This window comes from Poecilia mexicana, unplaced genomic scaffold, assembly GCF_051168715.1.
Source record: "Poecilia mexicana isolate PSO_F unplaced genomic scaffold, ASM5116871v1 scaffold_13, whole genome shotgun sequence".
Lineage (NCBI taxonomy): Eukaryota > Metazoa > Chordata > Actinopteri > Cyprinodontiformes > Poeciliidae > Poecilia > Poecilia mexicana.
In genome coordinates this window covers 752,045-778,184 of record NW_028263382.1, presented here as the reverse complement: position 1 = coordinate 778,184, position 26,140 = coordinate 752,045, and the positions used below count along the sequence as shown (strand labels likewise).

Below are 26,140 nucleotides of genomic sequence, written 5' to 3'. Positions count from 1 at the left end.
CACCAGGCACACTGCCCTGCAAGTTTTAGGCATTTCCCTAATTCAGCACACATGATTTTAATTAACATTTGATTAACAAGGTTTTGCTGAACTGAAAGCATGCAGGTCAGTTTGCCTTGAGGATAAGGTTTGGGGAAAAACTAGTAATCAAAGTGTTCAATCAATGTAAGGTGTTTTTTGCACCCCTCACCACCGCCTGCCATTCAAACGCCCAACCCCCTTCCCTCCACCTGCCAAAAACACACACACACCTCTCTTCCCCCCACCTGGGCCCATCTACCCCTCAATCGGGTGAAACTTGACCCAGAGCTATGATGAGGAGGAGAGGAGGGGAAGGGGTGTGGCAAAACAGCTGACATTGATTCAACATTGATTCAACATTGATCAGTCGTTGATCAGACATTAGCATTTCATTCATGAGATTTCAACCACAAAACAACATTGATTCAATGACACAGTTTCAACATTGGTTACTTGGCTGGAGGTGGATGGTTGTTTGATGATTGATCAACCGTCAGTTGTTGACCTCAACCAAAAATCAACCCTTCTGACTATAATTCAATGTTGATTTACCGTTGTGTGCAATCTGGGCAGTTTGTTGCAGCCCTCATCACCTCCTCATCTCCCCCTACTCCCTCCCAAACCTCCCCCACCCAGCCGCTCCTCCCAACCTTCTCCTCTTTACCCCCTCTCATCCCTTCTTCCCTCCCCCTCCTTGAGCTCTGGGTCAGAACATTTTATTACTAGGTGGGGGTTAATCACGTTTCAAATTAAGCACTACATGTTGAGAACAGTGGGTTGTGATTCCTTTCTGTACATTTTCTTACTTGTCTGTAAATATTATTACTGACTGTGCATAATGTGTTGACACAAAAACATCTACAAGTCTGTACTAGGAGTTGTACAGTCCACCTCCCCAATTTTACACTTGTGGTTTGTCCCAACCAAAAAGCCACTTTGCTGCTGGCTTGTTTGCTACCGGCTTCTGAATTGAATTCTCCGCTGAGCACTTTTATGGTAAGTTTTTCAATATTACTTTGATCTTAAATATGTTTATTGAAAAATAAGGGCACTGTTTTGTGCCCATAGTAATCCTGGTTATTTTGGGGCAAAACGGATATTTTTAATAATTGAGGTCATGTCTCCTTTTGTATTATTTTCCTCCTACCCACCACTCCAGGCCTAAGTATGAAATCCTGTGAGATTTTGTGGGATTTGAGTTTTTAAAATAGGGCGGGGCCTATTGTTTGGTCTGGGAGAGCATGTGGTGGACAAGGAAGTGTAAGGCTGGCTGCTCCAGGTGGGCTTTAAATTGTTGTGATAGTAATCACTTGTTTTTAACTTTTTATTATGATATGCTTAGGGACGTGCTTAGATGTGCCTCTGTACCAGAACAGCTGAGTTGGATGATTACATGACCGTCTGCAGCCATCAAGAAGTGCAGAAGGTTGTTAATCATCCACAGATTCAATCCAGGTGAGGCAGAAGGGAAACACTTAACATGTAAGGCAGGTGAAACACTGAACTAAACCTGCTAATGACTGATTCAGTCTGTTGATCCTTGGATTGGTAAGTGGTTAAATTGAACTGGACTATTGTTACTTGTGTGGGATCTTTATTAGCATATAGACACTTTTTAAGGAATTTAATCAACTTATTTGGAAATATTTGTAGTTGATGGAAGATTGAACCAGCTATTTGATGGAAGTTTATTCTGTAAAAATTATAATTTTTCCAACTACACTATAAATCACCTTTTGTTCTATTTATTTGTCTCTGGTGTGTTAAATAAACCTGATCCTCCCTGAGTTTTATTGTTAGGTTTTCTGATAAACAGCCCTTTATTTTAAATATTGATTTAATATCAATATCGTAAATCCTACACTATACTGCAGCTTGATGGGTAAATGTAGTTGTATATGTAAACATTAAGATAAATATTAATGAGAGATTAAGATATTAGTTTAACAGTGAGTGTACATGGGGAACTATATGGTTTGTATTTGTTCTCAGACCTGTAACCAGTACACTGTTTAATATTTCATTGTGTTTCAGAACTTTTCAAATGTTTATCATATTTCTAACCGGCACCTTCCTCACTTTTATTTTTTTCAGCTGTTGCTCTGCAGTTTGACCGAAAGCTGACTCTTGAGGACTGCAGCAAAACTGTCAAGAAGTGGCTTCATTATGCGCCAGAATGAGAGGAAGACATCACAAGGAATCAAAGTGACGCCAACCAGAGTCAAACTGGGGTTACCACAACTTGTACTGTTTCCCTACTTCATACAGTACAAAGCTTAACCTCATGGACTCTGTTCTTCTGTGGACAACAGACTGTTGTTTTGACAGTCAAAAAGGAACCAAAGATCTGTCCCTCTTTTCTTAAATAAAATGTTAAATCAAACCCATGTTGTCATTTTTAAACTTTTGTACACAGTTTACCCATCATCTGCCAATAATATAGTGTTTAACACCAGTGAAGAAACTTTTAGTGGCATGTTATGATGTAGACCTATCAGACCTAAAATGTACATAAATCCTTAGCTTTCATTCAATATAAAAACAACCCAAATCTGCATGTATATCCACAGTCAAATGAGTGTTGAATCAACATTGATTCAATGTAGAATCAACACAAATATGCATGCAGATCCACGTTCAGATGATGGTTGAATGAACGTTGATTCCTAACTTATTCAATGTAGATTCAACACAAATATGCATGCAGATCCACGTTCAGATGATGGTTGAATGAACATTGATTCCTAACTGATTCAATGTAGAATCAACACAGATATGCATGCAGATCCATAGTCAAATGAGTGTTGAATCAACACAAATATGCATGCAGATCCACGTTCTGATGATGGTTGAATCACCATTGATTCCTAACTTATTCAATGTAGAATCAACACAAATATGCATGCAGATCCACGTTCTGATGATGGTTGAATCAACATTGATTCCTAACTGATTCAATGTAATATCAACACAAATAGGCATACAAGTTGACATACAGATGATGGTTGAATCAACATTGATATAATGTCAGTAATGGTTGAAACCCTAACGTTGATTCAACATACAAGTCACCGACCACTTTCGATGTTGTTTCAATGTCAGCGTTCAACGTTGATTCAATGTTTCTGGCTGACATTGATTCAATGTTGTTTCAATGATTCTGTGCTATCTGGGCACTGACTGAGGCCCCAATAACTTTTAATAAATTGAATTAAGCAACTTCACTTAAATTACCATCACTTCACCTGCTGGGGTCTGAACGCACTTCCTCCTGGTCCCCATCTGGAGAAAAATCTGCGCTAATTCATCAGTCAATTGGATCTGTCTGATCCAAACAGATCAACTGAACTCTGTAAGTGTTTTACCCTGCGCAGTACGGTGTGCGCTTTTACCAGGATTTTTTTTTCTTTTTTTTGCGTGGTTTCGAATCTCCGAAACAGACAGATGTTACGTCTACAGAGCTCCTCCAGAACACCGCTCTCCTGGGTAACGTGCACCAAGGCTCCATTTGATAAATCTTCTGGATGAGATACTCCCAGTGGTTTTTAGTTCTTCGCAGCGGCGTAGCAATGTCCGCAGTGGTTGAGCAGCGGACTGCGCATGTTACGGTCTAAATAACTTCTGCATCGTCATTCATTTCCTCAAGATAAACTGCCGGCTCCTCAAATGGATTAACACAACGTTGCATTCTCTTTAGTTTTTTCTGGTCTGTAATGGAGACTTGAATTCAACGCGCCATTTCAACCAAAGGTTTTGAATGTGCTTCCTAACCAGACACTCCAAAGCGTCCGGTCCATAACTCTTCAACACGCTGTCAGCTCCCGGTCAGAAAGACGCATTTTGTACAGAGTCCATGAGATGATATTCAGAAAGGATTTTTTTATTAATTGATTTCAGTTGCCTCTGAGATTAAATCTTTGCGTAAAGTCTATAATGTCTGCCCATGTGAACCAGTCAAGGGTGTTAACTAGAACCTGTCAAATGACCGACGGGCTTTAAATTTTCTGGTCGTTTAAAAAAAAAAACAAATACGGAAAATATTAGGTTAACGTGACCTCTGTGTCGGGGTGAAGAGGGATCAGCTTTGCGTTCAAGGACAGGCAAACATTACCTAATTGTTTTGTTGTTATGTGAAATACATGTTGGTTGTGTAATAAAAAAAAGTTTTGTGAATGAAGTTGAGAGTTAACGTCAAAACTTGTTTTTATTATTTGCTTGCTTACCTTTAAACACTGATTTAAATATTGTAATTTTTTAACTGAGCAGTAATTTTACATCCATGCAAATTCAAATGTAATATTTAAAACTTCAATACATAAAATCAGTTATTTAACAATATGAGGTGTTTAATTTATTTTAATTTATGTATTTTCATACATTAATGCTAGGGGTGCCCAAGTCTAGTTTTCCAGAGCTCCTATCTGCAACTTTAAATGAGTTCCTTCTCTAACACACCTGGATCATTGACTCATTATAAGCCTCTACAGAACTGAGTTGCTGCTAATGAGGGAAGTCTGCCTTTTGTCTGGGGTGTGTTTTAGCAGGGATGCATCTAAAGGTTGCAGTCTGGAAGACTGTACCTGGGCACTCCTGATTTGTACTGTCAATGTGGCCCGTTGAGGGTGGCCAATATGCTGAAGTGGCCCTCAGTGAAACTGAGTTTGACACCCCTGCTCTAGCAGCATGTTTTTGTATCCTGTGTTGCATGAGTGAGATGGAAGTGTGTTACATTTATCTGACTCTTGGCTGTTATCAAGACAAATGTTCATTTTAATGCATCTGACAGTTTGCAAACATTAAGGATAATGTCCTGATCAGAGTAAATGTTTATGAGCAGAATTCATTGTGATGTTTAATAAAACTCATTATGCCATTTTCTAGTTGTTAAATATTACACAAAGTGACCAGATAAAAGATGTACAACAATGCCAGTTTAAACTTTGAACTATTTGCAAAAAGACTGAGCTCTGCAACATTAAAACATGGATAGAACTCCAACTATGTTAATCATAACTCTTCTCTTCAATGTTTCTGTCAGTTTCTGATGGTGCAGCTCTGTGCTGCCTTCAGGAGAATGGGACATCAGAGTATCATTCATAAAATTTCACCCACATGGCATTTACTGTGTAAACCAGAGCTTTCAGTGGAAAAACAAAAGTTCCAAATCCTTTTAATGCCATACAAATATGGGACAGGAACATGGATTTTATATAGACCTGTCTATTGATTTATAGATTAATAGTTCGTTGCTCCGTTCTATGTCACGGTTCTCCTGTTTCAGAGTTTTGTGCAACGTGCACATCGTCTTTTTTATTTTTATTTTTTACCCCATAAGGTGCGGAGTGGTTGGGAAGCGTGTATCAATGGAGAAAAGCAGACTGACTATTTAAATGGGTTCATTTTTTTGAGGGATACACAGTGAGGGTATCGTGATTTTAGTAATCACATGTTTATAAGAGCGATATTTCGTTGTCCTTCCATGGAAGCGGGCATTAAAACACTTTTTAATATAAGTTGCTGCTTTGACATGATCACAGCACTGCCAAAACATATGCACAAAAATTCTCAAAAAAACATAAAATATTTGAAAATCAGACACCAGACAAGTGAATCACAGCAACGTCATCAGCCGGTGTAACGCTGAACTGATGCTGTGAAGCTACTAGTAGCAGGAGCGGAGCTGCGCCAAAAACTAATAAACACTGAAGAGAAGGACAGCTGCCATCGATACAGTTGCAGCCAGGCATGTTTTAATGTTACACAATACAGTTTTAACAAGTTGCTCAAAGTCTAAACTGGTATTGTTGTGCATTTAAGATGTAAAGTTTACCTTCAAGCAAACACCCCCAAAAGAAGCCCAGTGCCCCCCTTTTGTAAAAATTCCCGCCAGCGCCCCCTGCCGTCCTCTGAATGCCTCCCAGGGGGCAGTACCACCACCATTGAGAAACACTAATGTAGAGCTCAAAAAAGTCAATTTTACATAACACTCCTGTCCATATGAGGTTCATTCACACATAGGGTACCAATAAAATGATTTGTAGCCCAAATTCAAAGCGATTCCATTTAATAAAAGCGGAGCTAAGCTGTCCCAGTAAGTGCTTTTCAGATACGGCTGCCTGTTCACCTCATTACTGAGTGTGGAGTCTCTGTGAGCGAGCCTTAGGACGTGGCTGTCTATGCTGCTGCCCGACGACAGCTTGGCAAAAATGGCCGACTGCATTTCCTTCTCCCTCTGCTTGACGATGACCTCACAGGCTTTCCACTCCCGCATTACCTGCTGATAGCGCTCGCTGATCTTCGCATCAATCTCCATGAGGAAATAAAAAAACAGAGAACTTAGAAGCCAACTTGCAAACTAAAGCTGGGAGCTAGGAGTGTGTGTTAGTGTTGCCGTACCTGGCTCATGTCCTTTTTGCTCATCCCGAACTTGTAGTGTCCCAGCAGGAAGGGCCACACCTCCTTCCTGATCTCATGCTGGACTCCTCCATAGTAAACCAGTCTGAGCAGCTCAAGCTCCTTGTAGTTCTGCAGATACACATGGGAAGGATAACAGACCTGAACGAGAGAAGAAATTCAAATTCAATTCAAATTCAAAAATACTTTATTAATCCCAAAGGGAAAATAAGTGGTCTTGTAACTCATTCATTTAGATTCTTCAAAGAGTTATTGAAGATGGTGATGTTGGTAGAAAAGAGCTTCTGCACTGAACCTGAAGAAGGCAGAGTATAGAAGATACTCTGCCTTCCCAACATCTCTTCTCAGCAGAAGAGATTATGCTCTCAACAACAGACTTATAGAAGATCTGCAGCATTTTACTGCAAACCTTGAAGGATCTTAGCTTCCTCCAGAAGTACAGTCTGCTCTGTCCCTTCTTATAGAAGCTTCACTGTTGCGTCTCCAGTTCAGTCTGTTGTCCAGATGAACACGGAGGTATTTATTTTCCTCAACCACCTCCACTTCTCCCATGATGGAAAAAGGGTTTGATCCAATCCTGTTTTTCCTGAAATCAACAATCATCTCAAGACAACAGGAAGGAAAAGCCTACATGAAAGATGCAGTGGATCAATAATTGAGGGCAAGGAAGAGCGATGGGGACCTGCACAGAAAAAGACTCAGATGCGTCCTGAAGATAAAGGATGCAGATGTGAATTGAGTGTAAATTATTAATGATGATGTTGTTGAAGCTGATGAAAGATTACAGTTGATGCCTTAATAGCTGTGATGGTATCACACTGCACTCTGTAATGAGACTCCAGTTACTGAATCTCATTAAATTTTCATTAAAGTGGAGGAGAGACTGGAAAAGGTGGAGAGCATCCCACGCTTACGATTAACATGACTGCATCAGCGCAGTGTGGCGAGGTTTGCATGGAAGAAGAAGAAATATCATGAAATGAGCAGTGAGAGAAGCTCATTTAGAAAGCTTGAGCAGGTTCAATGGTTATGTAACATAACTAACAGCATATGTCTGATTCCAAAGCAGGAAAAAGGGAAAAATAACAGAATATGAATAAGAGTTTTCACAGCACCCACTGTTTAAATCACGAATATTGTTCTGCAATTTCAGCTCCGAGATGCTGATGAGTTTTATCTTTATGCATTTTAAGTTTCTTCACACATGAATCAAGCCCTCATTAGAGGGCAGCCTTTCCTCCTACAGCTCTCTGGCTGCTCTATTCAGAAGCATCAACCAACACTGAGGCTCAGTTACAACATCATCATCAACTAAAAAAATCATCTCGATTCTGTCTTACATTCCTGTGCTAGTTGCTGTTAGATTTCACCTCTTCACTCTTCACTTTAATGGTTTCTATTTCCCAAAGGCAAAGACAAAGTTTTTCAGTTGAAATCATATTGCTCCAATAGTTTGTCACATTATAAATCAAAGTTTTGTTAAAGAGTTTGTGCCACAAAAATGGAAAATTGCTAAAAAAAATAATCCCATTGTCAAGAATAACAAATTACCGTGTCTTTATCTAACTACCTATTTAGTCTACTGCCTATTCTACGTAAAGTGTTGGAAACATTTGTACTCCATCACTTTGTCTGTTCAGATGCGTTAATTTTTGAACAGATCTGTTCAAGCCTGTTCATACTTGAAGATTAAGACATATTTTGCTCAAAATAACCTTAACCCTTAACTCAAGTGCTATAGATTTGAAACACCTTCACTCGTGTATGTTAGAAAGTACTTGACAAAAAGGCACAAAAGGTTTTTTATTCTGGGGACAGAGGTGTGAACTGTGGGGTACCACTACTGTATACCGTTTGTACTAATGATTTTCCTTTCATCCTGAATGCAGCAAAAGTGGCAATGTATGCTGATGACTACACACTGTGTGCACAATTAATAGGTAAGTTTTAGTTTTGATCACATCATCATTTTCATCCATATATGCCATCTCCAAGCTGTATAAACTTGAATACTTATTGAGTATAAACATATCAGCTGATGTCTATTTGTTTAATGAGGGAGGGTGGGGCCTAAGGAGATCAACATATATACCAAGGTGTGCAGAATTATTAGGCAGCTTCTTTTCCTCAGGCAAAATGGGCCAAAAAATAGATTCAAGTTGTTGGGATCCAGGGTTTGGGGATAGTGTGGTTGCTGTTTTTCCCCCTTTCATCCACCAGAGGGTGTCCTGAGGCTGTTTTACCTGGAGGGTGTGTTCTGCAGCTCCTGATCCAGCACAACTGCCGCCAATTACATCAGCTGGAGGAATATATGAGGAGGGGGTTGCCATCACTTCACTGCCAGAGTGTTAGCCAATAATAGTACTCATCTATGGTAAGCTCTCTCTGACCAACCTGAACTCCCAGTGATTGTCTCCTTGTCGACTCCTCTCCAGGTGTTTCCTCCGTGACGCTGTGGACTAACCCTGAAAAAGCCAAGACGGTAGGCTCCTGATGCAGCTCCTCGTGACGCCGTGGAATATACCCACTGGTAGCCCGAGTACCCAGTGCCTCCTAGCAGCTGATTCCTCCATTAGATCCTCCAGTCAGCAGCTCCCTCCTGTACTCAAGACTCACTCGCTCCTCCTCTTAACTATCCGCCTCAAACTCACAAGCCGTCCTCTCCATCCTAAATCAAGCCCTGGAAACCTCAGTCGCCTCCTCCTAGTCTGGATGAACCCACAAATCAAGTAAGACCCACCCGTTACTTCAAGTCTGAAAATTCCTATAGAACTTGAACTAACCTTACCTGTCCCCCTGTGCTCAGATATCCGGTGTGCCCGCTTGACGAGTTCTTGGACCAGAACACAGTTCATAATCCTTTCTGTAAATTTTGTAATAATCTTCATTTACATTTTCAACTGGTTCCAGAGTTGTCTTTTGCATGTGGGTGAGAAAATTGGAATCCACCATGTCACAAGTGACTCTGAAAAGTGGGATGCACAGTGCCGCAGTTGGTAGCAATATTGCCTTGCAGCAAGAAGGTCCTGGGTTCGATTCCCGGCCTGGTGTCTTTCTACATGGAGTTTGCATGTTCTCCCTGTGCATGTGTGTGTGTGTGTGTGTGTGTGTGTGTGTGTGTGTGTGTGTGTGTGTGTGTGTGTGTGTGTGTGTGTGTGTGGTTGTTTGTCCTGTTTGGCTCTGTGTTCCCCTGGACTGCGACCTGTCCAGGGTGTACCCTGCCTCTCGCCCGAAACATTTGCTGGAGATAGGCACCAGCACCCCTTCAGAACCCCCCTAAAGGACAAGGGTGTACAGAAAATGTATGGATGGACTCTGAAAAGTCCAAAACTGCAAAAAATCTTTCAGAGGGATGCAGCACTCTTGAAATTGCTAAAATATTGGGATCTGATCATCAAACATTTTGTGAACCCCGGTTTCAGCAGGGTCACAAAAAATGTGTTGAGAAAAAAGATGTAAATTAAGGTTAAGGTTAATTTACGATTGAAGAATCAAACATGAAGCTACCAGGAACCCATTATCTTCCAGTGCTGTCATATTCCAGAACTGCAACCTTCCTGTTGTGCAAAGAATACAAGATGCTCAGAGACATGGCCAAGGCAAGGAAGGCTGAAACCTGACCACTACTGAACAAGACACATAAGCTGAAACATCAAGACTGGGCCAAGACAGATCTGAAGACAGATTTTTCAAAGGTCTTATGGGCTGATGAGATGAGTGACTCTTGATGGACCAGATGGTTGAGCCTGTGGCTGGATCAGTAATGGGCACAGAGCTCCACATAAGACACCAGCAAGGTGGAGGCAGGGTACTGGAATGAGCTGGTATTTAAAAGAGGAGCTGGTTGGACTTTTTTGGGTTAAAGATGGATCAAAATCAACTCCCAAAGCTTCTTCCAATTTTTAGAAGACACTTTCTTCAAGCAGTGATACAAGAAAAGGTCTGCATCTTTCAAGAAGACCATGATTTTTATGCAGGACGATGCTCCATTGAGCATCAAGGTACTCCACTAAAGGCCTTAATGATGAAAGAATAATGCAATGCCCCCCTTCCTCATCAGATCTAAATCCCATTGAGAACTTGTGGGCCCTTCTTAAACGGGAGATTTAGATGAAGGAAAACATTTCATATCTCTTAACAGTGTCTGGTAGGCTGTGGGTGCTGCTGTACAAAAAGTTGATCGTCAACAGATCAAGAAACTGACAGACTCCATGAACTGAACTGTTATTGAAAAGAAGGGTGACTATATTGATCACTGATTTATTTTTTAAATGTCAGAAATGTTTGTCAGTTTTGAGATGTATATTTATTATTCTCACTATAACGGATGACAAACAAGTCAGATGTGAAACTTTTCAGTTGCATAATAATTCTGCACACTAATTGTTGCCCAATAATCTTGCACACATAGATATTGTCCTAAGAAAGCCAAAATCTCACTTTTACTTTCTTAAATATTCAGGTTTGAGAGGTTATTAACATTTTGGATTGACCGAGAACGTTGTAATTATTCAACAATAAAATGAACCCTCGAAACTACAACTGGTGCACACATAATTGTGGACACAGTGTACAGTATACGTGTAATCAACAACAGAAGAAATAAATCTAAAATTGGGAGAGGAGTTGAAATCAGTGAATAATTTCGAATAGGTTAGTTTTGAATGTGGTAAAAACTAAAAGTATTGCTTTTGGATGAAAATATCAAACCAAAAATTTTCCAATTAGGTGATGTTCCTTTTGAGAATGTGGTAGTCGTAAAACACTTAGGCCTTACCGTAGATGGCACAACATGATGGACTGAACAAAAAAGCAGCATCATTAGAGATAGATAGAGGGTTAGCAATTAATAGACGACGTACAGGACTACTGTCATTAAAAGCTGTAAGGAAGTCTTAATTCTGTCTCAATTGTATTACTGTTTCATGGTTTGGTACATCCACCTATCCATTTACTTACACCCTTGTCCCGAGTGGGGTTGGGAGGGGTGCTGGTGCCTATCTCCAGTGAACATTTTGGGCGAGAGGTAGGGTACACCCTGGACAGGTTGCCAGTCTGTTGCAGGTTTGGTCTAACAGAATATATTAATAAACTTCAAATTAATCAAAATAGAGCAGCTCGCCTTGTGCTTTGTTGTCATTGCTCTACAATGACAGAATATGCATTCTAGAATACATGAAAAACTTTCAACTGTTGATAACCAAAACTGAAACACAGATGTCAGACTTTATTGAACTAAAAGTTTACAAAAGAGCCAAGTTAATTAGCTCTTTAGAATTTATCTAGGAAAATTTATGTAGTCACCTACATAAATTTACATGAAGCTAAGATCACTAAATGTTTTCAAGACTAGCAAAAATGCACATCTAAAATTAGCTCCTCTGTTACCACATTAGTGGAAGTTTGTCCATCACTGCACAGCAACTTCATGGGATGGTCATTGCTTGGTATGATGAATTGCTTGTTTTCACTGTAAAAAGATTGAAAAGGACTGAACTTCACTGGATTTTAATCTGTTAGTACGGATTAAACCGTATTAATAAGAACTGAAATGAAATGTATGAATTTAACTGGGTATTAACCGGATTTAACTTTATGACTTTAAATAACTTTTATTGCAAATTGGTGCTATTAGCAAAATTTAACTAATAGCATTAGTATAAATACATAATTTATAATAATATTTAATTTATTGAATACATTGATAAATTAAATATTTAATTTGTTAAATTAAGTATTTAATAAATTATTTCATTTAGTTGTGTTAAACAAACAAGACTGAGCTGAATTGTATTTGTTTAAATGCAAAAAACGCTACTTTTCCTGAGCTTTATAAGTTTGACAGGTTCTAAGCTGGATGCAAAATTTGTTGTGCTCAATTTGTGTTGCAACAGAATTTAGAAAGTATGCTGCTGAAAATTCTGATAAAACTGTTTTTGAAATACTATTAAAAAAAACTATCAATCTAGCTCCCAAATATGAGGAGACACAGATGTTAAAGAAAAATAATTGTTTCATTTAGAGTACAGATCTTACCCATCCATCCACGCCTACACCTGGTGAAGGGTGCTGGTGCCAAGTGTTAACAGGTCAGGGTCACCCTGGACAGGTCACCAAAAATGTCGTTCCTTATTTCTATAAGGGTGTCTCTTTATTACCATGAATATAAGCTGTAAAACTCCTATCATTCTCACTGACCCAACATCAACTTGGCAGTGGAGTCAGCATTTTAAATTCACCATCATGTGAATGTGAGAGGTGCAGAGATGTTGGAATGCAGTGACTGGGACAGATCTACATTCCTGCAGTGATGCTGTAGTTTCTACAGTGCTTTGCAGGCTCACTATCTGCACCTACCTTGCAGTCTTTCTGGTACTTGCTCCACACCTCTTTGCTAAGTCCTCCAGATGCCTCACAAGGTCTGTCTGGGGGTACAATGTTGTGGGTGACCATAGCTGACAGGTGTGTCCGCACCGTGGACAGGTGTCGACAGTATGCAAGCCCTGATGGACAAGTCAGACACATGCACAAGTCCACCAGCTGAGATCAGGAGGCAGAAATTTCAGGAAAAGTACATGTTAATTTTGGTCCAAAATCATGGATGGAAAGAAGTCTAAAAATAAAAATGTGAAAAACAACAAATTAAAGATGCACCAAGAACTCAATTGCCAATTGGAATCAGATTATATTCAGTTATAGGTCACCTGGATACTCATAAATGCATCTTTCTCCTGATAACTGAACTCACCGCACTAATAGCTACACTGTAAAACATTTGAAGACGGTTTAACTTGGAAATGAAAGTCCACCAGCTACTTTGAAAATGCAGTTTAAGTCAACAAGGAAACTATTGGTTTTAACTCAGAAATTAAAGTTCATGAAGTTGATTTAACAACAAGAGGCAGGTTGCTTAAATATTGTTTAAGTTCATTAATCTTGAATTGTGAGTTTTAACTTAATGTTGCGATTTAAACCCAATAATTATTTCTCAATGCAAAAAAACTTCCCTCACCTAGTTAAAGAGCACACATTTCTCTATTAGTAAGTTAAAATGCCTACTTATTTTACTTTAGAATATTTTAAATTCTTGTTTCAAATTGCATGAGCAAAATTTCTGATCTGAATTTTATTAAACATCTGCTCAAAAATATTTAGTGTAAACAGGACATTATCCGCAAACATTAAAATACACATTTGCCTTGATAACACACAAGAGTCAGATGAATGTAACACACTTCCATCTCACTCATGGAGGCACACAGGATACAAAAACATGTCGCGAAGCACACAGATAAATAGTTCCCACTCCTGTCTTTTTCTTCTTTTCCGTATTTTTTAAGTGCTTAACCTTAAAACTCCAGTTTATTCAACTCTTGGAAGTTTGACAAAATTAATAAAAAGTTAACACAAATTACTACTGTCAGTTTATCTTTCACAGACTTACACATTTAAGTTCAAAATCTAAAACTCGCTAAATTTATTTGACTTAAAGAGAAGAAGATGGTAGACACAAATCTGCGGCTCAAATGTTTTACAGTGTACCAATTTCAATATGACATGTTAAAAAATAGGTTGAAACTAGGGCTGTCACATTAAAATTTACTGGACGATAAATTGTCCCAGTAGTTATTGCAATAATATTGTTATGTTGAGACAGTTTTCAAGTAATAGAGTGGTAATCTCAAAATAATCTAAGAACGCATTCTCAAAAGTCAATTAACTTTAAATTCTAATGAACATTTAACACCTAGCCTAACTAGTTAGCATAAAGGATGAACAGTTTTTCTGCAATGGTGCATTGTTTTTCCACAATTAGCACATTTAGCAGGTCATACACAAGGTTGACTGACAGCACTGAGACTCTCATCGTAACTGATTGGTTGCTTCTGACTGAGCGGTGCATTTCTACAGGCTGCAATAGTAGCTCTTGGAGGAGGTGGAAGATCTCTATTTTTTCACAAATGGTGTCTCTCATAACAAACTGTCACGACATAGTGACCGTTTTGATAAATATAAAACATGTTTTCATAAAAGTTACATACTGCAGCTTTGAAAACAAATCAGACTCGGTTAAAATTGGTGTAGCAAGACAGATATTACAACTAAAGTGTCAGACGAAAAAAAAAACGGTAAATGTAAACCTTTTAAGTTAAGACATATAGAGGTCATATTATGACATCAAACTCTAGAGGGCCCTCACTCATGTTCTTCTGGAAGAGTTTAAACATTCAGCTTATTCAAGTGCAAACTTCTCTAAAGTTATTACTTTGACAAGTTGCACCTGCACAACTACAAGCTTTATTTAATTGGCTTTTAAAATCAACTGAGCAGCAGCCTGGAAGTCAGCTATGCAGAAGTCTCAACACAGACTTGGTGGGAGATTATGCCAACGCAAACAAACTGAGTGTTGTGTCAAGCTAGTTACAGAACTTTAATTTATTTTTGCACAAGGCAATAGCCTACTGTGTTTCATATAGACAACTGTATTACACGAAGAGCAAAGGACTGAATTAAATCAATTTGTTATATAAGAAGAAAAATGAAAAAATTAAACATATATCTGTTTTCATGGCAAATGAAAACAAAATGCTGGATGTGAAATTAGAATAAAGCTGTTTTAAAAAATCCACTCAGAGAAAAAGCAGTCCTTGAGTGAGCAAAGCAATGAGAGAAGAAGATGATGAACTTACACCCATAGAAGGCTCTGGAGACGATCTGCCGCTTCATGTTCTGACAGAGCATCTTCAGTGGAATACTGGTGGACAGAAATCAGATCATTGTCACCACCCTTACTCCTCTCACTTTGTTCAAAAAGTTACAAAGATCCTCTCATCTGATGTGACTGCCAAAAGTTAGAAACCTCACTGGGTTCTAGGATTTTTATGCATGTGCCCTTGGAAGTGTCTGGACCAGCTGAGTTCAATGATTTGGAGGGAGATGCAATATGTTTGGCTTCATGGTACATTATTTAAAGTCCTGACATGCTGCAAGCAACACAGAAAGAAAGCTTGGAAGTGGAGTTGCCATTTATCATATAGTTTATCATTTATGGTGAAAAATTTCTTATGACAAGAATTCTGATTTATCGTTGTTTTGATAAATTTATGCTATTGATGGTATGTAAAAAAACAAAACCGACAGTATGTTTGGAAATGTTATTTTTACTAGTTTCCCTGCTGTTTGTTCCACGAGAACGTCAATAACCATCAGTAAATTTGAAAATGTTATTAAATACAGCTGTGTGCAGTTCAGTGATAAAAACACACCTTTTTAAAGCAAACGGCAACCTGTTTCAAATAGAAATCATTTTCAAGAACATTTGTGTTTGTGGCTTTATGACTGCTGTGCCATTCAAATAAAATAAATAATGGTCATTTTAACATAATTGTATTGTTATCACAATAGTTCCAAAAGATATGGTGATGAAATTGGAAGTCTTAAAAGTTTTGATTTGGGTGCATACATGTGAATGTCCAACGGTTGATGCAGGCAGGTGCAACCAGCTGTGTAGTCAAATGAGGAGTTGCTACCAGCTGTTGAGCAGGACTGGCACAGGAACTCTTGAGTAGCTGCTTCAGTTTGTTGCCACGATGACGGACTCCCTCCAAAACCTTGCATCTCCATCATCTCCCCGTGGTCTACAAGGGGAGAAGACAGACAGACATCTCAGCGCTGGCTTGTGTATCCTGCATCCACTTCACTCTGGCTCTGGATTCATGCCTTCTATATTATGACCTAGGTCCCTCAGCTCAACCACAAATACATCAGTCAATGTATTTTGGATAATTATGACAGGAAGAGATGAGAAGATGGATTAAAATGGTGTAGAGAGGAAACCAAACGTGAAAGGGTGGGAAGCAGGAATGATGCTGTAGGAGAGACAGATGGGGGTGTGGATGCTTGGATTCCATGCAGCTCACTCAGAGAGGGTATGAGGGTGTTGGTGGTGGTGGGGTGGGAAACCGTAGAGCTCTAGAAGAGCGGGAGAGGGAGTGAGGGAGCAAACAGTGGGGACGAGTCTCACAGTTAGAACATGCAGGATGCACTAAGCCAGAGAAAGGACAAGACACACCAGAGGAAGTCTGCTCAGGAGCAAATGGCACTAACAGGCACACAAAGAGGAAGGCAAAACTGGAGAAAAAAAAAAAATCAGGAAAACTTCAAACATCAATTTAATGCTCTTCACCTTAATTCTTCAGGTTGGAGCTGATGACCTGTCATAAATATGAAGATGTGCTTTGGTTGTTCAATAACTCCCTCCTCTCCGCCAAAAATAAACAAGTAAATAAAGAAAGAAAAGTAAACATAAAAAAATATTGGAGAGAGACCAACATCTGGCCTCTCTCCTCTACTTTACAGCTAGACGTGATCTACAACTGGCTTAGTACTGCAACCCCGCTCACACAACCACTCCACGTCTGTACTACTGCGGAACCCCACAGGACCGGACTAGAGGGATGGAGGAGGTGGAGGCAGGGGCAAGAGGGAGGGGTTTCAGGGGGCAGAGAGATCAGTGAAGAATTACAGTGAACAGCATCGCAGCAGACAACAGCACAAACAAAGGAGAGACAAGCAAGGAGGTCAGCAGACTCCAGAGACAAATCAAAAACAGAAGAGGCTAGGGGAGGTGGGCACTGTCATCACAAGTCTACACAATACACACTCCCCTCTATGTCATCAAATTACTCCAATAAAACAATTAATAAAATTATTTGGGTGCACATTTCCCATGCAAGAAATACAAAGCACGTAGCCGCTGAGAAAAGAAACAACTTGAAGGAAGAGGAATTACTCAAAAAAAAAATAAATAAATAAATAAATATCACGAGTTGGCAACATCTGTACAATCCCAACAGTGGTGAGTAGCAAGCCATGCACAAACAACTTTCTCATTATCCAAAAAAATTGTGAAAGGAGTATCTAGCAATAAGTAACTTGTCCAAAACACCTGGAACAGGAGAACTCAGCATGTCTGAACAGATGGAAGCATGGGGGAGACCCAATGTGTGGTGGTCTCTCTTCTAACAAAGCCTGTTTGAAGTGTTTCACAAATATACATAAAAGTCCAGTCTGCCATCTGGATGGCATTGTTTAAGGACAGTAATAAACAGAGAGAAAGTGCTGCTCTGAAGCTGTTATGCTTTTAACAGCTTACCTCAAAACAATTATAATAAAACAAAAAGAGGTAATCTGTTGTTGACTGAAGAGTATACCTGTTCTGTTGGAGTATCAGGGACAGTGGACCGCAGGTGTAAATGTTTTGGGCTCCTTTAACATGTGAAGTCTGAATCTCAATTATATTGATGCTCAATTCTCCCATTATGTAGGTTTCCATTAAAATAAAATTGCACAAATTGAGATTATGAAATAAACACGGAAACGTGTCAATTTCAAAGAAAAAAAAACAACAACTCATGTTTTTTGATAAAAAGTTGTTGCAGTCTTTAAACCATATTGAAATAGATGTATTTCACAGAACCCCAATGCTAAAGAAAGCTGTGAAACGGACCAAATTACAGAGAACATGGAGTGAATCTTGTCTTGGAAACAAACAGGAACAGGAGGTTTCCCTCACTGTACTGACAGCTGTTAGGAAAAGAAACATCTCATGATTCTCTAGCTTCCACAACCACAAACGTCAGCTGTCAAACAGATGTCTTCATGTTTCACATTAGAGGAGTAGACTGAGTTTAATCTGATAAGTTAATAAGGACCTGTTGCTGCAAAACAAGCCCAGGTCAACATCTGTCCATCACTGTGCTTAATACCTGAAAGGTCTTTGTGTGTTTATTTTCACACCATGATGTGAAAATAAACAGATGACATAAATGTCTCGCTGCAAGACAGCTCTGAAGGTCAGAGTGTTTGGACATGGTGTCGCATGTTCTCCCTTTGCATGAGTCAATTCTTTGTAGGTACTCTGACTTCCTTCCACTGTCCATTGTCATGTTAACTGCTCCTAATTGCTCCCAGGTGTGTCTGTCCATGTGCACGTGTGTGTGTGTGTGTGTGTGTGTGTGTGTGTGTGTGTGTGTGTGTGTGTGTGTGCGCGCGCGTGTGTGTGTGCATGCATGAGTGTGGGTGTGGTGTATGTGTTTGTCTCGATGGTTGTTTCCAAAGTGATGAACTGGTTACCTGTTAAGGGTGCAACCCCCCTCTCACCTATTAAGCACTCTATATAAGCACCAACCCACCAGACCAATTGGCTCTTATTAGTGGTGTGAAAAAGTATGAAATTATTTATCATGGACTAATTTTTCTAAGTGACAAAAAATATATTTTTTTACATTTTATCAGAGGTGTGTATGTTTTTTTATGTGCTTATTGCATTACTATAGACCAGGGGTGGGCAACTCCAGGCCTCAAGGGCCAGTCTCCTGCAACTTTTAGATACATCTCTACTTCAACACACCTGAGTCAAATAATGAGGTCGTTAGAGCAGTCTAGTCTTGAGAACTAGACTGCACTTAGGAGGTGATTCAGCTATTGGATTCAAGTGTGTTGGACCAGGGAGACATCTAAGAGTTGCATTTAAAATGCATGTAAGCTATAGTTTGTACTGTTTCAATTAAAAGAAACATGTTTTCTCACCACTTCTTTGATTCATTTTGTCCAGCTGTCGACTTTAAGTCTGTGTCCTTGTCCAACCAGAGCCAGGTATTGTGTAGTTGGTGCTTTTAATTAGTTTTCAGTTAAATTAATTCAATCCAACTCTATAACAGTCACAAAATGTCACCAAAATTACTCTGTCCCTCTAAAATATTTCAGAAAATCACAAAAGTGTATTGAATTTTATCGTTTGCTGAATATCGCAATATATATCGTATCGTGAGCAGAATATTGTGTATCGTATCGTGAGATTATTGTATCACTATAGCCCTAGTTGCAATATGACCAAATTTCCTGTTAATCAACATAGACTTCCTAGATTTGTTGGAAAAGAGCAAAACCTTTCTGAAACTTTGAATAGCTGTTTGATATTTTAAAACATGTCACTTCTGATAATCTGATTCTGTATCAAAAGAGATCTTTTGATACAGTCTAATCCCTTATAAAACGGAGCTAAGCACATCCTCATCTGACCAAACCCTAACAACTAGTGTGTAAGTTCCAACACATTCAGTGAAGAAATCTGACATTCACGCTCAACTCTACAATAGGTTTCAGATCATTTAGTTGCTGTTGGAGTTTTTTAGGCTTGAGCCTCACAAAGGACAAATTCAAATAAAATGTCTTCAGCAATAACCATGCATTTCATTTATTTTGGAAGTTGCCCACAACTTTGTTTTTGTTATATTTACAAGTGAGAAAACCCAGTGGGATCTGCCAGTGGTGCATAGCTACCATTAGCAACACAGGCTAAAAACAATCTACATTCAGAACATTTAAACGCTGCACAATTCTGTGTGTATGCCTGCATTAATAAGACACAACCCATTCAAATGAATGAGTCATTACTGTGGGAAAGTTAAACTTTTATATCAGCAGCAGACAAAGTTAGTGGGAAATGTCTCACGTTCTAAATTGAAAATCAAATTTCAAGGGAACCTTTATGTTTTTATTAAATGCATGCATTACTTGCATCTAAATACATCAACAAAGATTACTTAACTTCAGATCAAGGTTAGAGACATATTCGACACATAAAATAAGTATTGAACACATCAACATTGCTCCTAAGTTAAGTAAGCATTTCTAATGGGGCTGCTGACACAGCATTTAAGCAAGATGTCAGCACCAAGTAAATGACAGATGCAATAAATCATAGCAAATTAGTCCCTAAATTAAAAACCCTGAAAAGACCAGGTCATCAAGTGCTTTGAGGAAGTAATTTGATTTATTTACTTGTTTTAATCATCTTCTCCTCTCTTTGAGGTCACCTGGTCATGTGCTGCCATGGAAGCACGCCAGATTGTTTTTGTTTCTAGCTTTGTTTGAGTTAATTGTAATTGTGTAGACATTTTTTTATAGGAATAATTTAGTACAAATGTTCTTTATTTCTGAAAATGTGAATGTCTCCACCCCTCTGAATTAGTCCTGGTGGAAGTCAATTCCTTAAAAGCCAGGTGGTTCAGATGAGAGGGAGATTCTCCCTCCTCTTGTTTGATTGACATGATAAACTGTAAACTGAACTGAAGTGTGTGAAGCTGAAGATAAAAGAAAAAATATTGAGAGCTCTAAAACTGCTGGTTCCAGTCTGGTTTCTTTTGATCGCAAACTAATACACACACACACACACACACACACACACACACACACACACACATATATACACTGCTCAAAAAAATAAAGGGAACACTCAAATAACACATCGTAGATCTGAATGAATGAAATATTCTCATTGAATACTTTGTTCTGTACAAAGTTGAATGTGCTGACAACAAAATCACACAAAAATCATCAATGGAAATCAAATTTATTAACCAATGGAGGCCTGGATTTGGAGCCACACACAAAATTAAAGTGAAATGTTCCCTTTATTTTTATATATATATATATATATATATATATATATATATATATATATATATATATATATATATATATATATATATATATATATATATATATACATACACACACACACACACACACACACACACACACACACACACACAGCTGACTGTATAGCTCAGTGGGTAAGACACCAGTCTACCACCTGGGAGACCGGGGTTCGAATCCAGGTTGGGGCAAGTTACAACAGTGCAATTGAGCTATGCAGTGTGGGTCCCTAGGCAAGACCCATATACCAAGGAGATGCTCTGTCCCCACTGCTGTTCTGCATAGGCCTGAACCCCCTCAGCCAAATCATCAACAAGACTGGCTACGGATACCGACTTAAGAATGGGGCCACAATCAGTCACCTCCTCTACATGGATGACATCAAGCTGTACGCCAAGAGCGAGCGAGACATCGACTCACTGATCCACACCACCAGGATCTACAGCACTGACATTGGGATGTCATTCGGACTAGAGAAGTGTGGCCAGATGGTTACAAAGAGAGGGAAGGTCGTCCGCACAGGAGGGGTCTCACTCCCAGAGGGAACGATAGCAGACATAGAGCACAGCTACAAGTACCTGGGAATACCACAAGCAAATGGCAACCTCGATGAGGTCACAAGGAAAGGAGCCACAGCCAAATACCTCCAACGAATAAGGCAAGTCCTGAGAAGCCAGCTCAATGGCAAGAACAAGATCCGTGCAATAAACAGCTATGCCTTACCAGTAATCAGATACCCTGCCGGAATAATTAGCTGGCCAATGGAAGAGATGAAGGCCACGGATGTTAAGACTCGGAAGCTACTAACCATGCACGGAGGGTTCCACCCCAAATCCAGCACCCTGAGACTGTACACGAGCCGTAAGGAAGGAGGCAGAGGACTAGTGAGTGTGAGAGCCACTATCCAGGATGAAACATCTAAGATCCATAAATACATCAAGGACAAAGCCTCAACGGACGATGTGCTCAGCGAATGTCTCAGGCAATGGGGAACAGAGGAAGAGGTGCTGGAGGCACCATCATGGGAAGACAAGCCCCTACATGGGATGTACCACCGACAAATAACTGAAGTGGCTGATATCAGGAAATCCTACCAATGGCTGGAGAAAGCTGGACTCAAGGACAGCACGGAGGCCCTCATCCTGGCCGCCCAGGAACAGGCCCTAAACACCAGAGCAATAGAAGCTCAGATCTACCACACCAGACAAGACCCAAGGTGTAGGTTGTGCAAGGAGGCCTCTGAGACAGTCCAGCACATAACAGCAGGGTGCAAGATGCTGGCAGGGAAAGCGTACATGGAACGACATAACCAAGTGGCGGGCATAGTGTACAGGAACATCTGTGCAGAATATGGACTGGAAGCCCTGAGGTCAAAATGGGGGACACCCCCAAAGGTGGTGGAGAATGACCGAGCTAAGATCCTGTGGGACTTCCAGATCCAGACAGACAAGATGGTAATGTCGAACCAACCGGACATTGTGGTGGTGGATAAAGAACAGAGGAAAGCCATTGTGGTGGATGTAGCAATACCAAGTGACCACAACATCAGGAAAAAGGAGCATGAGAAACTGGAGAAATACCAGGGCCTCAGAGAGGAACTGGAGAAGGCCTGGAAGGTGAAGACCACAGTGGTGCCTGTGGTCATCGGGGCCCTCGGGGCAGTCACCCCCAAACTGGAGCAGTGGCTCAAACAGATCCCAGGAACAACATCAGACATCTCAGTCCAGAAATGTGCAGTTCTATAAGTGACGTGCGGTCAGGGGAGCCTCACCTGTCGTCATGGAAAAATAATATATAATGATAATAAAATCATTTATATTGCTATTTTCACCCTGTGGTTTGTACTATAAAGTACCTATTTTTTACTTAGCTTAACCAATTCTGATGATTTTTTCTTCAAAGTTGCTGGATTTTCACATTTTCCCATTCAAATGCTCAGAAGCGAAGCCCGTGAGGCAGCAGCGAGCTGAGCCTCACCTGGGATTGCGCAACCTCTCGCTAACTGCACTGGCTGCCATTCTATGGGGGGCAAGTTAGTCCTGTCTGTACGCCAGCAATGAAATGGCTAAAAAACATTTAATATATGGACTGATTTTCCATAATCTAGCTTATGTCTATAATGTACAGTGTTATTTTGTTTTTGTCACCAACTGTGTGTGTATCGTGTTTTGTGTGCGGAGGAGTGATCAGAAACGGCAGAAAACAGAATCGAGATGAGGCAGGCAGCTCTCTTGCCTCATGGCAGGGGGCGCTCATGATCCCAGATATTGTGACTGCACAACTGCAGAGTAAGGGTGCGTTCACACTGCAGCCTGAAGTGACTCAATTCCGATTTTTTGGCAATTCCGATTTTTTTGCCAGGACCGTTCACACTGCCAGTAAATGCGACCTGTATTGCGTTCTGCAGTGTAAACGGGCAAACGACCTGAAAGTGTCCCGCATGCGCAGTAGAGGGCGCAATAGCGTCAGCGTTCTCAGTGTTCTGCCAACTGCCATGAAAAGAAGAAGTGCTCAGAGTTTGCGGAAGTAAATATGGAGGCTAACGGTGGAGCTTAGCTTACATATTAGAAGTTGTTGTCCGGCCGGAGCAGCATATTAACAACTTAATCCTCATATAATCCGTCATGGTTGTTGTTTTTCTTCCCACTTGCGCTTATCAGGACGCAGAATAGTGAGATTTGTTGAGAAACAGTGACGTTCAGTTCGGATGAATGCGACCTGGACGTTGGGTCGCATTTGAATCGGATACGTATCGGATATGGGTCACATTCGAAAAAGAATCCGACCTGTGCTGTTCACACTGCCATGAAAAGATCGGATACAGGTCGCATTACGTCAAAAAAATCGGAATTGAGTCACTTCAGGCTGCAGTGTGAACGCACCCTAAGACACCGTGAGCTAGCCATGGAGCTGGCCATACATCAGGGGTCCCCAAACTTTTTCCTGTGAGGGCCACATAACTTTTCCCTTCTCTGGTGGCGGGCCGGAGTCAGTTTGTAACAGAAAAAGTGTGACGATTGCAGGAGTGCCTAAATGTAAAAATTTATTGTTTTCCAGAAAGCACAATCAAATGACCCTCTCTGGGTTCTTCACAGAACAAAAGTCAGGAAATAACACTATTTATGAAATAAATAACTTATTTTTTGGACTATAAGCCTCAACCCCAGAGTTAAAAAAAAAAAAAAAACAGTAAATAAGCTTCACCGGGCTATAAACCGCAGTTATCTCTGCCGCTCTAGGTTTTCCACAACGATGCAGCAGCACGCAGCAGAGGGGGGCGGACACTCAAAATTTGAGCCATAACAGGTCAATTGAATGTCACATTTATTATGGTTGAAAAAGAAAAAGTTACCAAGTTTAGATTTAACTGAACTGATTACGTAAGTTTCCTAACGGTAACTGTAACAGTAAAAGTGCTGATCCTTCGTGTCTGCTACTAGCATGTGCTAAATGAAAATGGGCGCTTTCTTCTTCTTCTTTAGATTTCAACGGCAGCTTGCATCCATTATTGTTGCACTACGGCCATCTATCGGATATATATCTATACCTCAAATTCTCATAATGATCCCAGTATTATTTAAACAACCAAAAAATCTTCTTTTTCCCCTCAATGCTATTTAACTGATCAACAAAATTCTCAAATTTCAATTCCCCATTAAAACCTAATTCGTTTTAATGGGCGCTTTTTTCTTTTATTTCCAATTTTGACTCCAATGATTCACTTCCTGCTAAAGAGCCCCTTGGTGGTGGAAGAAAAATCCACATATAAGCCACACTGGGCTATAAGCCGCAAGGTTCAAAGCTTAGGAAAAAAGTAGCAGCTTAGTCCGGAAAATACGGTATATGAAAAAAAATCTAAATGCTCTCTGGTATTGTTCAGGGGGTCGGACCAAATGTGGAGGAAGTTTTGCTTCGAGACAGTTTGACGATTCTTAAACGGAGTAGAAAAGACATGCCAAGGATAGATTTGGCTTTGGATGAACAGATATTCTTGTGTAGAATTAGCGGTGCATGGATTTCATTGATAAGTAAAGGTAAGACAGCAATAAGATGTTTTTATTTAGTTTTTTAATGAAATGTGTGTTTTATGGGCTACAGTAATTCAGTAAAGTAGAAGTGGTAGCCAATCTAGTTTTTTTGGTGTTAAATCCTAAAACATGAAGTGGCATTGTTGTCAGTTGCTATGGCAACGAGTCTGCATGTAGCTTGGCACACGTAGAAAGTGCGTGTGCCAAGAAAGTACTTTCTTGCTCTTTCCCTTTGCTGTGGATCATAGCACAAAATTAATACCTACATTTCTAAGTTTCACTGGATTAACGCGGCTATGGATGACGTAAAAGATTAGACTTTTTATTGGACTTGTAGCCCAAAATAATGGCTATAAGTCCAGTTAACTAATTTTAATATCAGGCATTAATCAATGCTTCACTAGAATCTACCTGTGATGCATGTGGCTAGAGTCAGGGTAAAGTCCTGACTGAATGAAAATCATTATAACCTATTTATGTCACGTTAACAAAGAGCAGCTGAAAAGTTACCGGGTTCATCAACTGCAGTAACAATTTGGCTCCAACTCCTCCCCTTGTCATTTCTATATTCTTTGCACAAAATGTGAAATAAATATTAATGTTGTTTCCACATATCATCTCCGATGTCCGCTGGACTTCGGGTTGCGCTGTGTCAGCTGTTTGGGATTTCCCTCCGTAATGTCCCCTCAGAAAGCACGGAGGAGAATCTGCGCTTTCTGATTGGCTACTGTCAAAGAGCAGTGGAGTTTTGAGAATCTGCATCTTCACATCGGCTGCTGTGGCCTTGGTGACAACAGAGGATCTGCATCTTCAAATCCCAGAAGACCATCTTCTCTTTCCAGAGGATGAGGACGCAGACCTGCAGGAGGGTGTTGGGTTCCCAGCATGTGAAAGGTCTGACCTCAAGGAGGGGGTGTCGAGAAAAGTCAAGCTCAGCCCACTTCCCCATTCTGGAGATTTTAGTTTAATAATAACAATAAATAAAGTTATCTTTAAAACTGATTACACAGGTGACATCAAGACCCAACAGTAGAGTCAGACGGTAATAAAATTAATCTGGTTGTGTGTGTTGTTATTGTGTCCTGCAAACTTTGCTTTAATTCTACTTTTTTCTATTTAATCATAAAAAATCATAGTCAGGCAGAAAGAGAGTCATGGAACAGGAAGAGCAGGTT

General features: G+C 40.0%; 1 protein-coding gene, 1 long non-coding RNA gene and 1 other non-coding gene across 3 annotated transcripts in view; 2 read left to right on the top strand and 1 right to left on the bottom strand.

The window, feature by feature from the left end:
- The window catches only part of sgsm2 (small G protein signaling modulator 2), a 182,480-nt gene that overhangs the window by 22,166 nt on the left and 134,174 nt on the right, over positions 1 to 26,140 (bottom strand). Inside the window, exons 13-17 of the mRNA XM_088011428.1 lie at positions 15,899 to 16,073; positions 15,126 to 15,190; positions 12,793 to 12,938; positions 6,418 to 6,546; positions 6,146 to 6,328 (exon numbers count right to left, since the gene is read on the bottom strand). Of these exons, the coding sequence (XP_087867554.1) occupies positions 6,146 to 6,328; positions 6,418 to 6,546; positions 12,793 to 12,938; positions 15,126 to 15,190; positions 15,899 to 16,073 (698 nt within the window). The remainder of the gene's footprint in view (positions 1 to 6,145; positions 6,329 to 6,417; positions 6,547 to 12,792; positions 12,939 to 15,125; positions 15,191 to 15,898; positions 16,074 to 26,140) is intronic.
- LOC148155653 (uncharacterized) lies at positions 1,381 to 2,404 on the top strand. The gene is made up of 2 exons (XR_015764986.1): positions 1,381 to 1,476; positions 2,116 to 2,404. It is a non-coding gene; the product is annotated as an uncharacterized LOC148155653 (long non-coding RNA).
- Positions 11,692 to 11,754, top strand: LOC148155652 (U7 small nuclear RNA). Its single transcript, XR_015765169.1, has one exon. It is a non-coding gene; the product is annotated as a U7 small nuclear RNA (small nuclear RNA).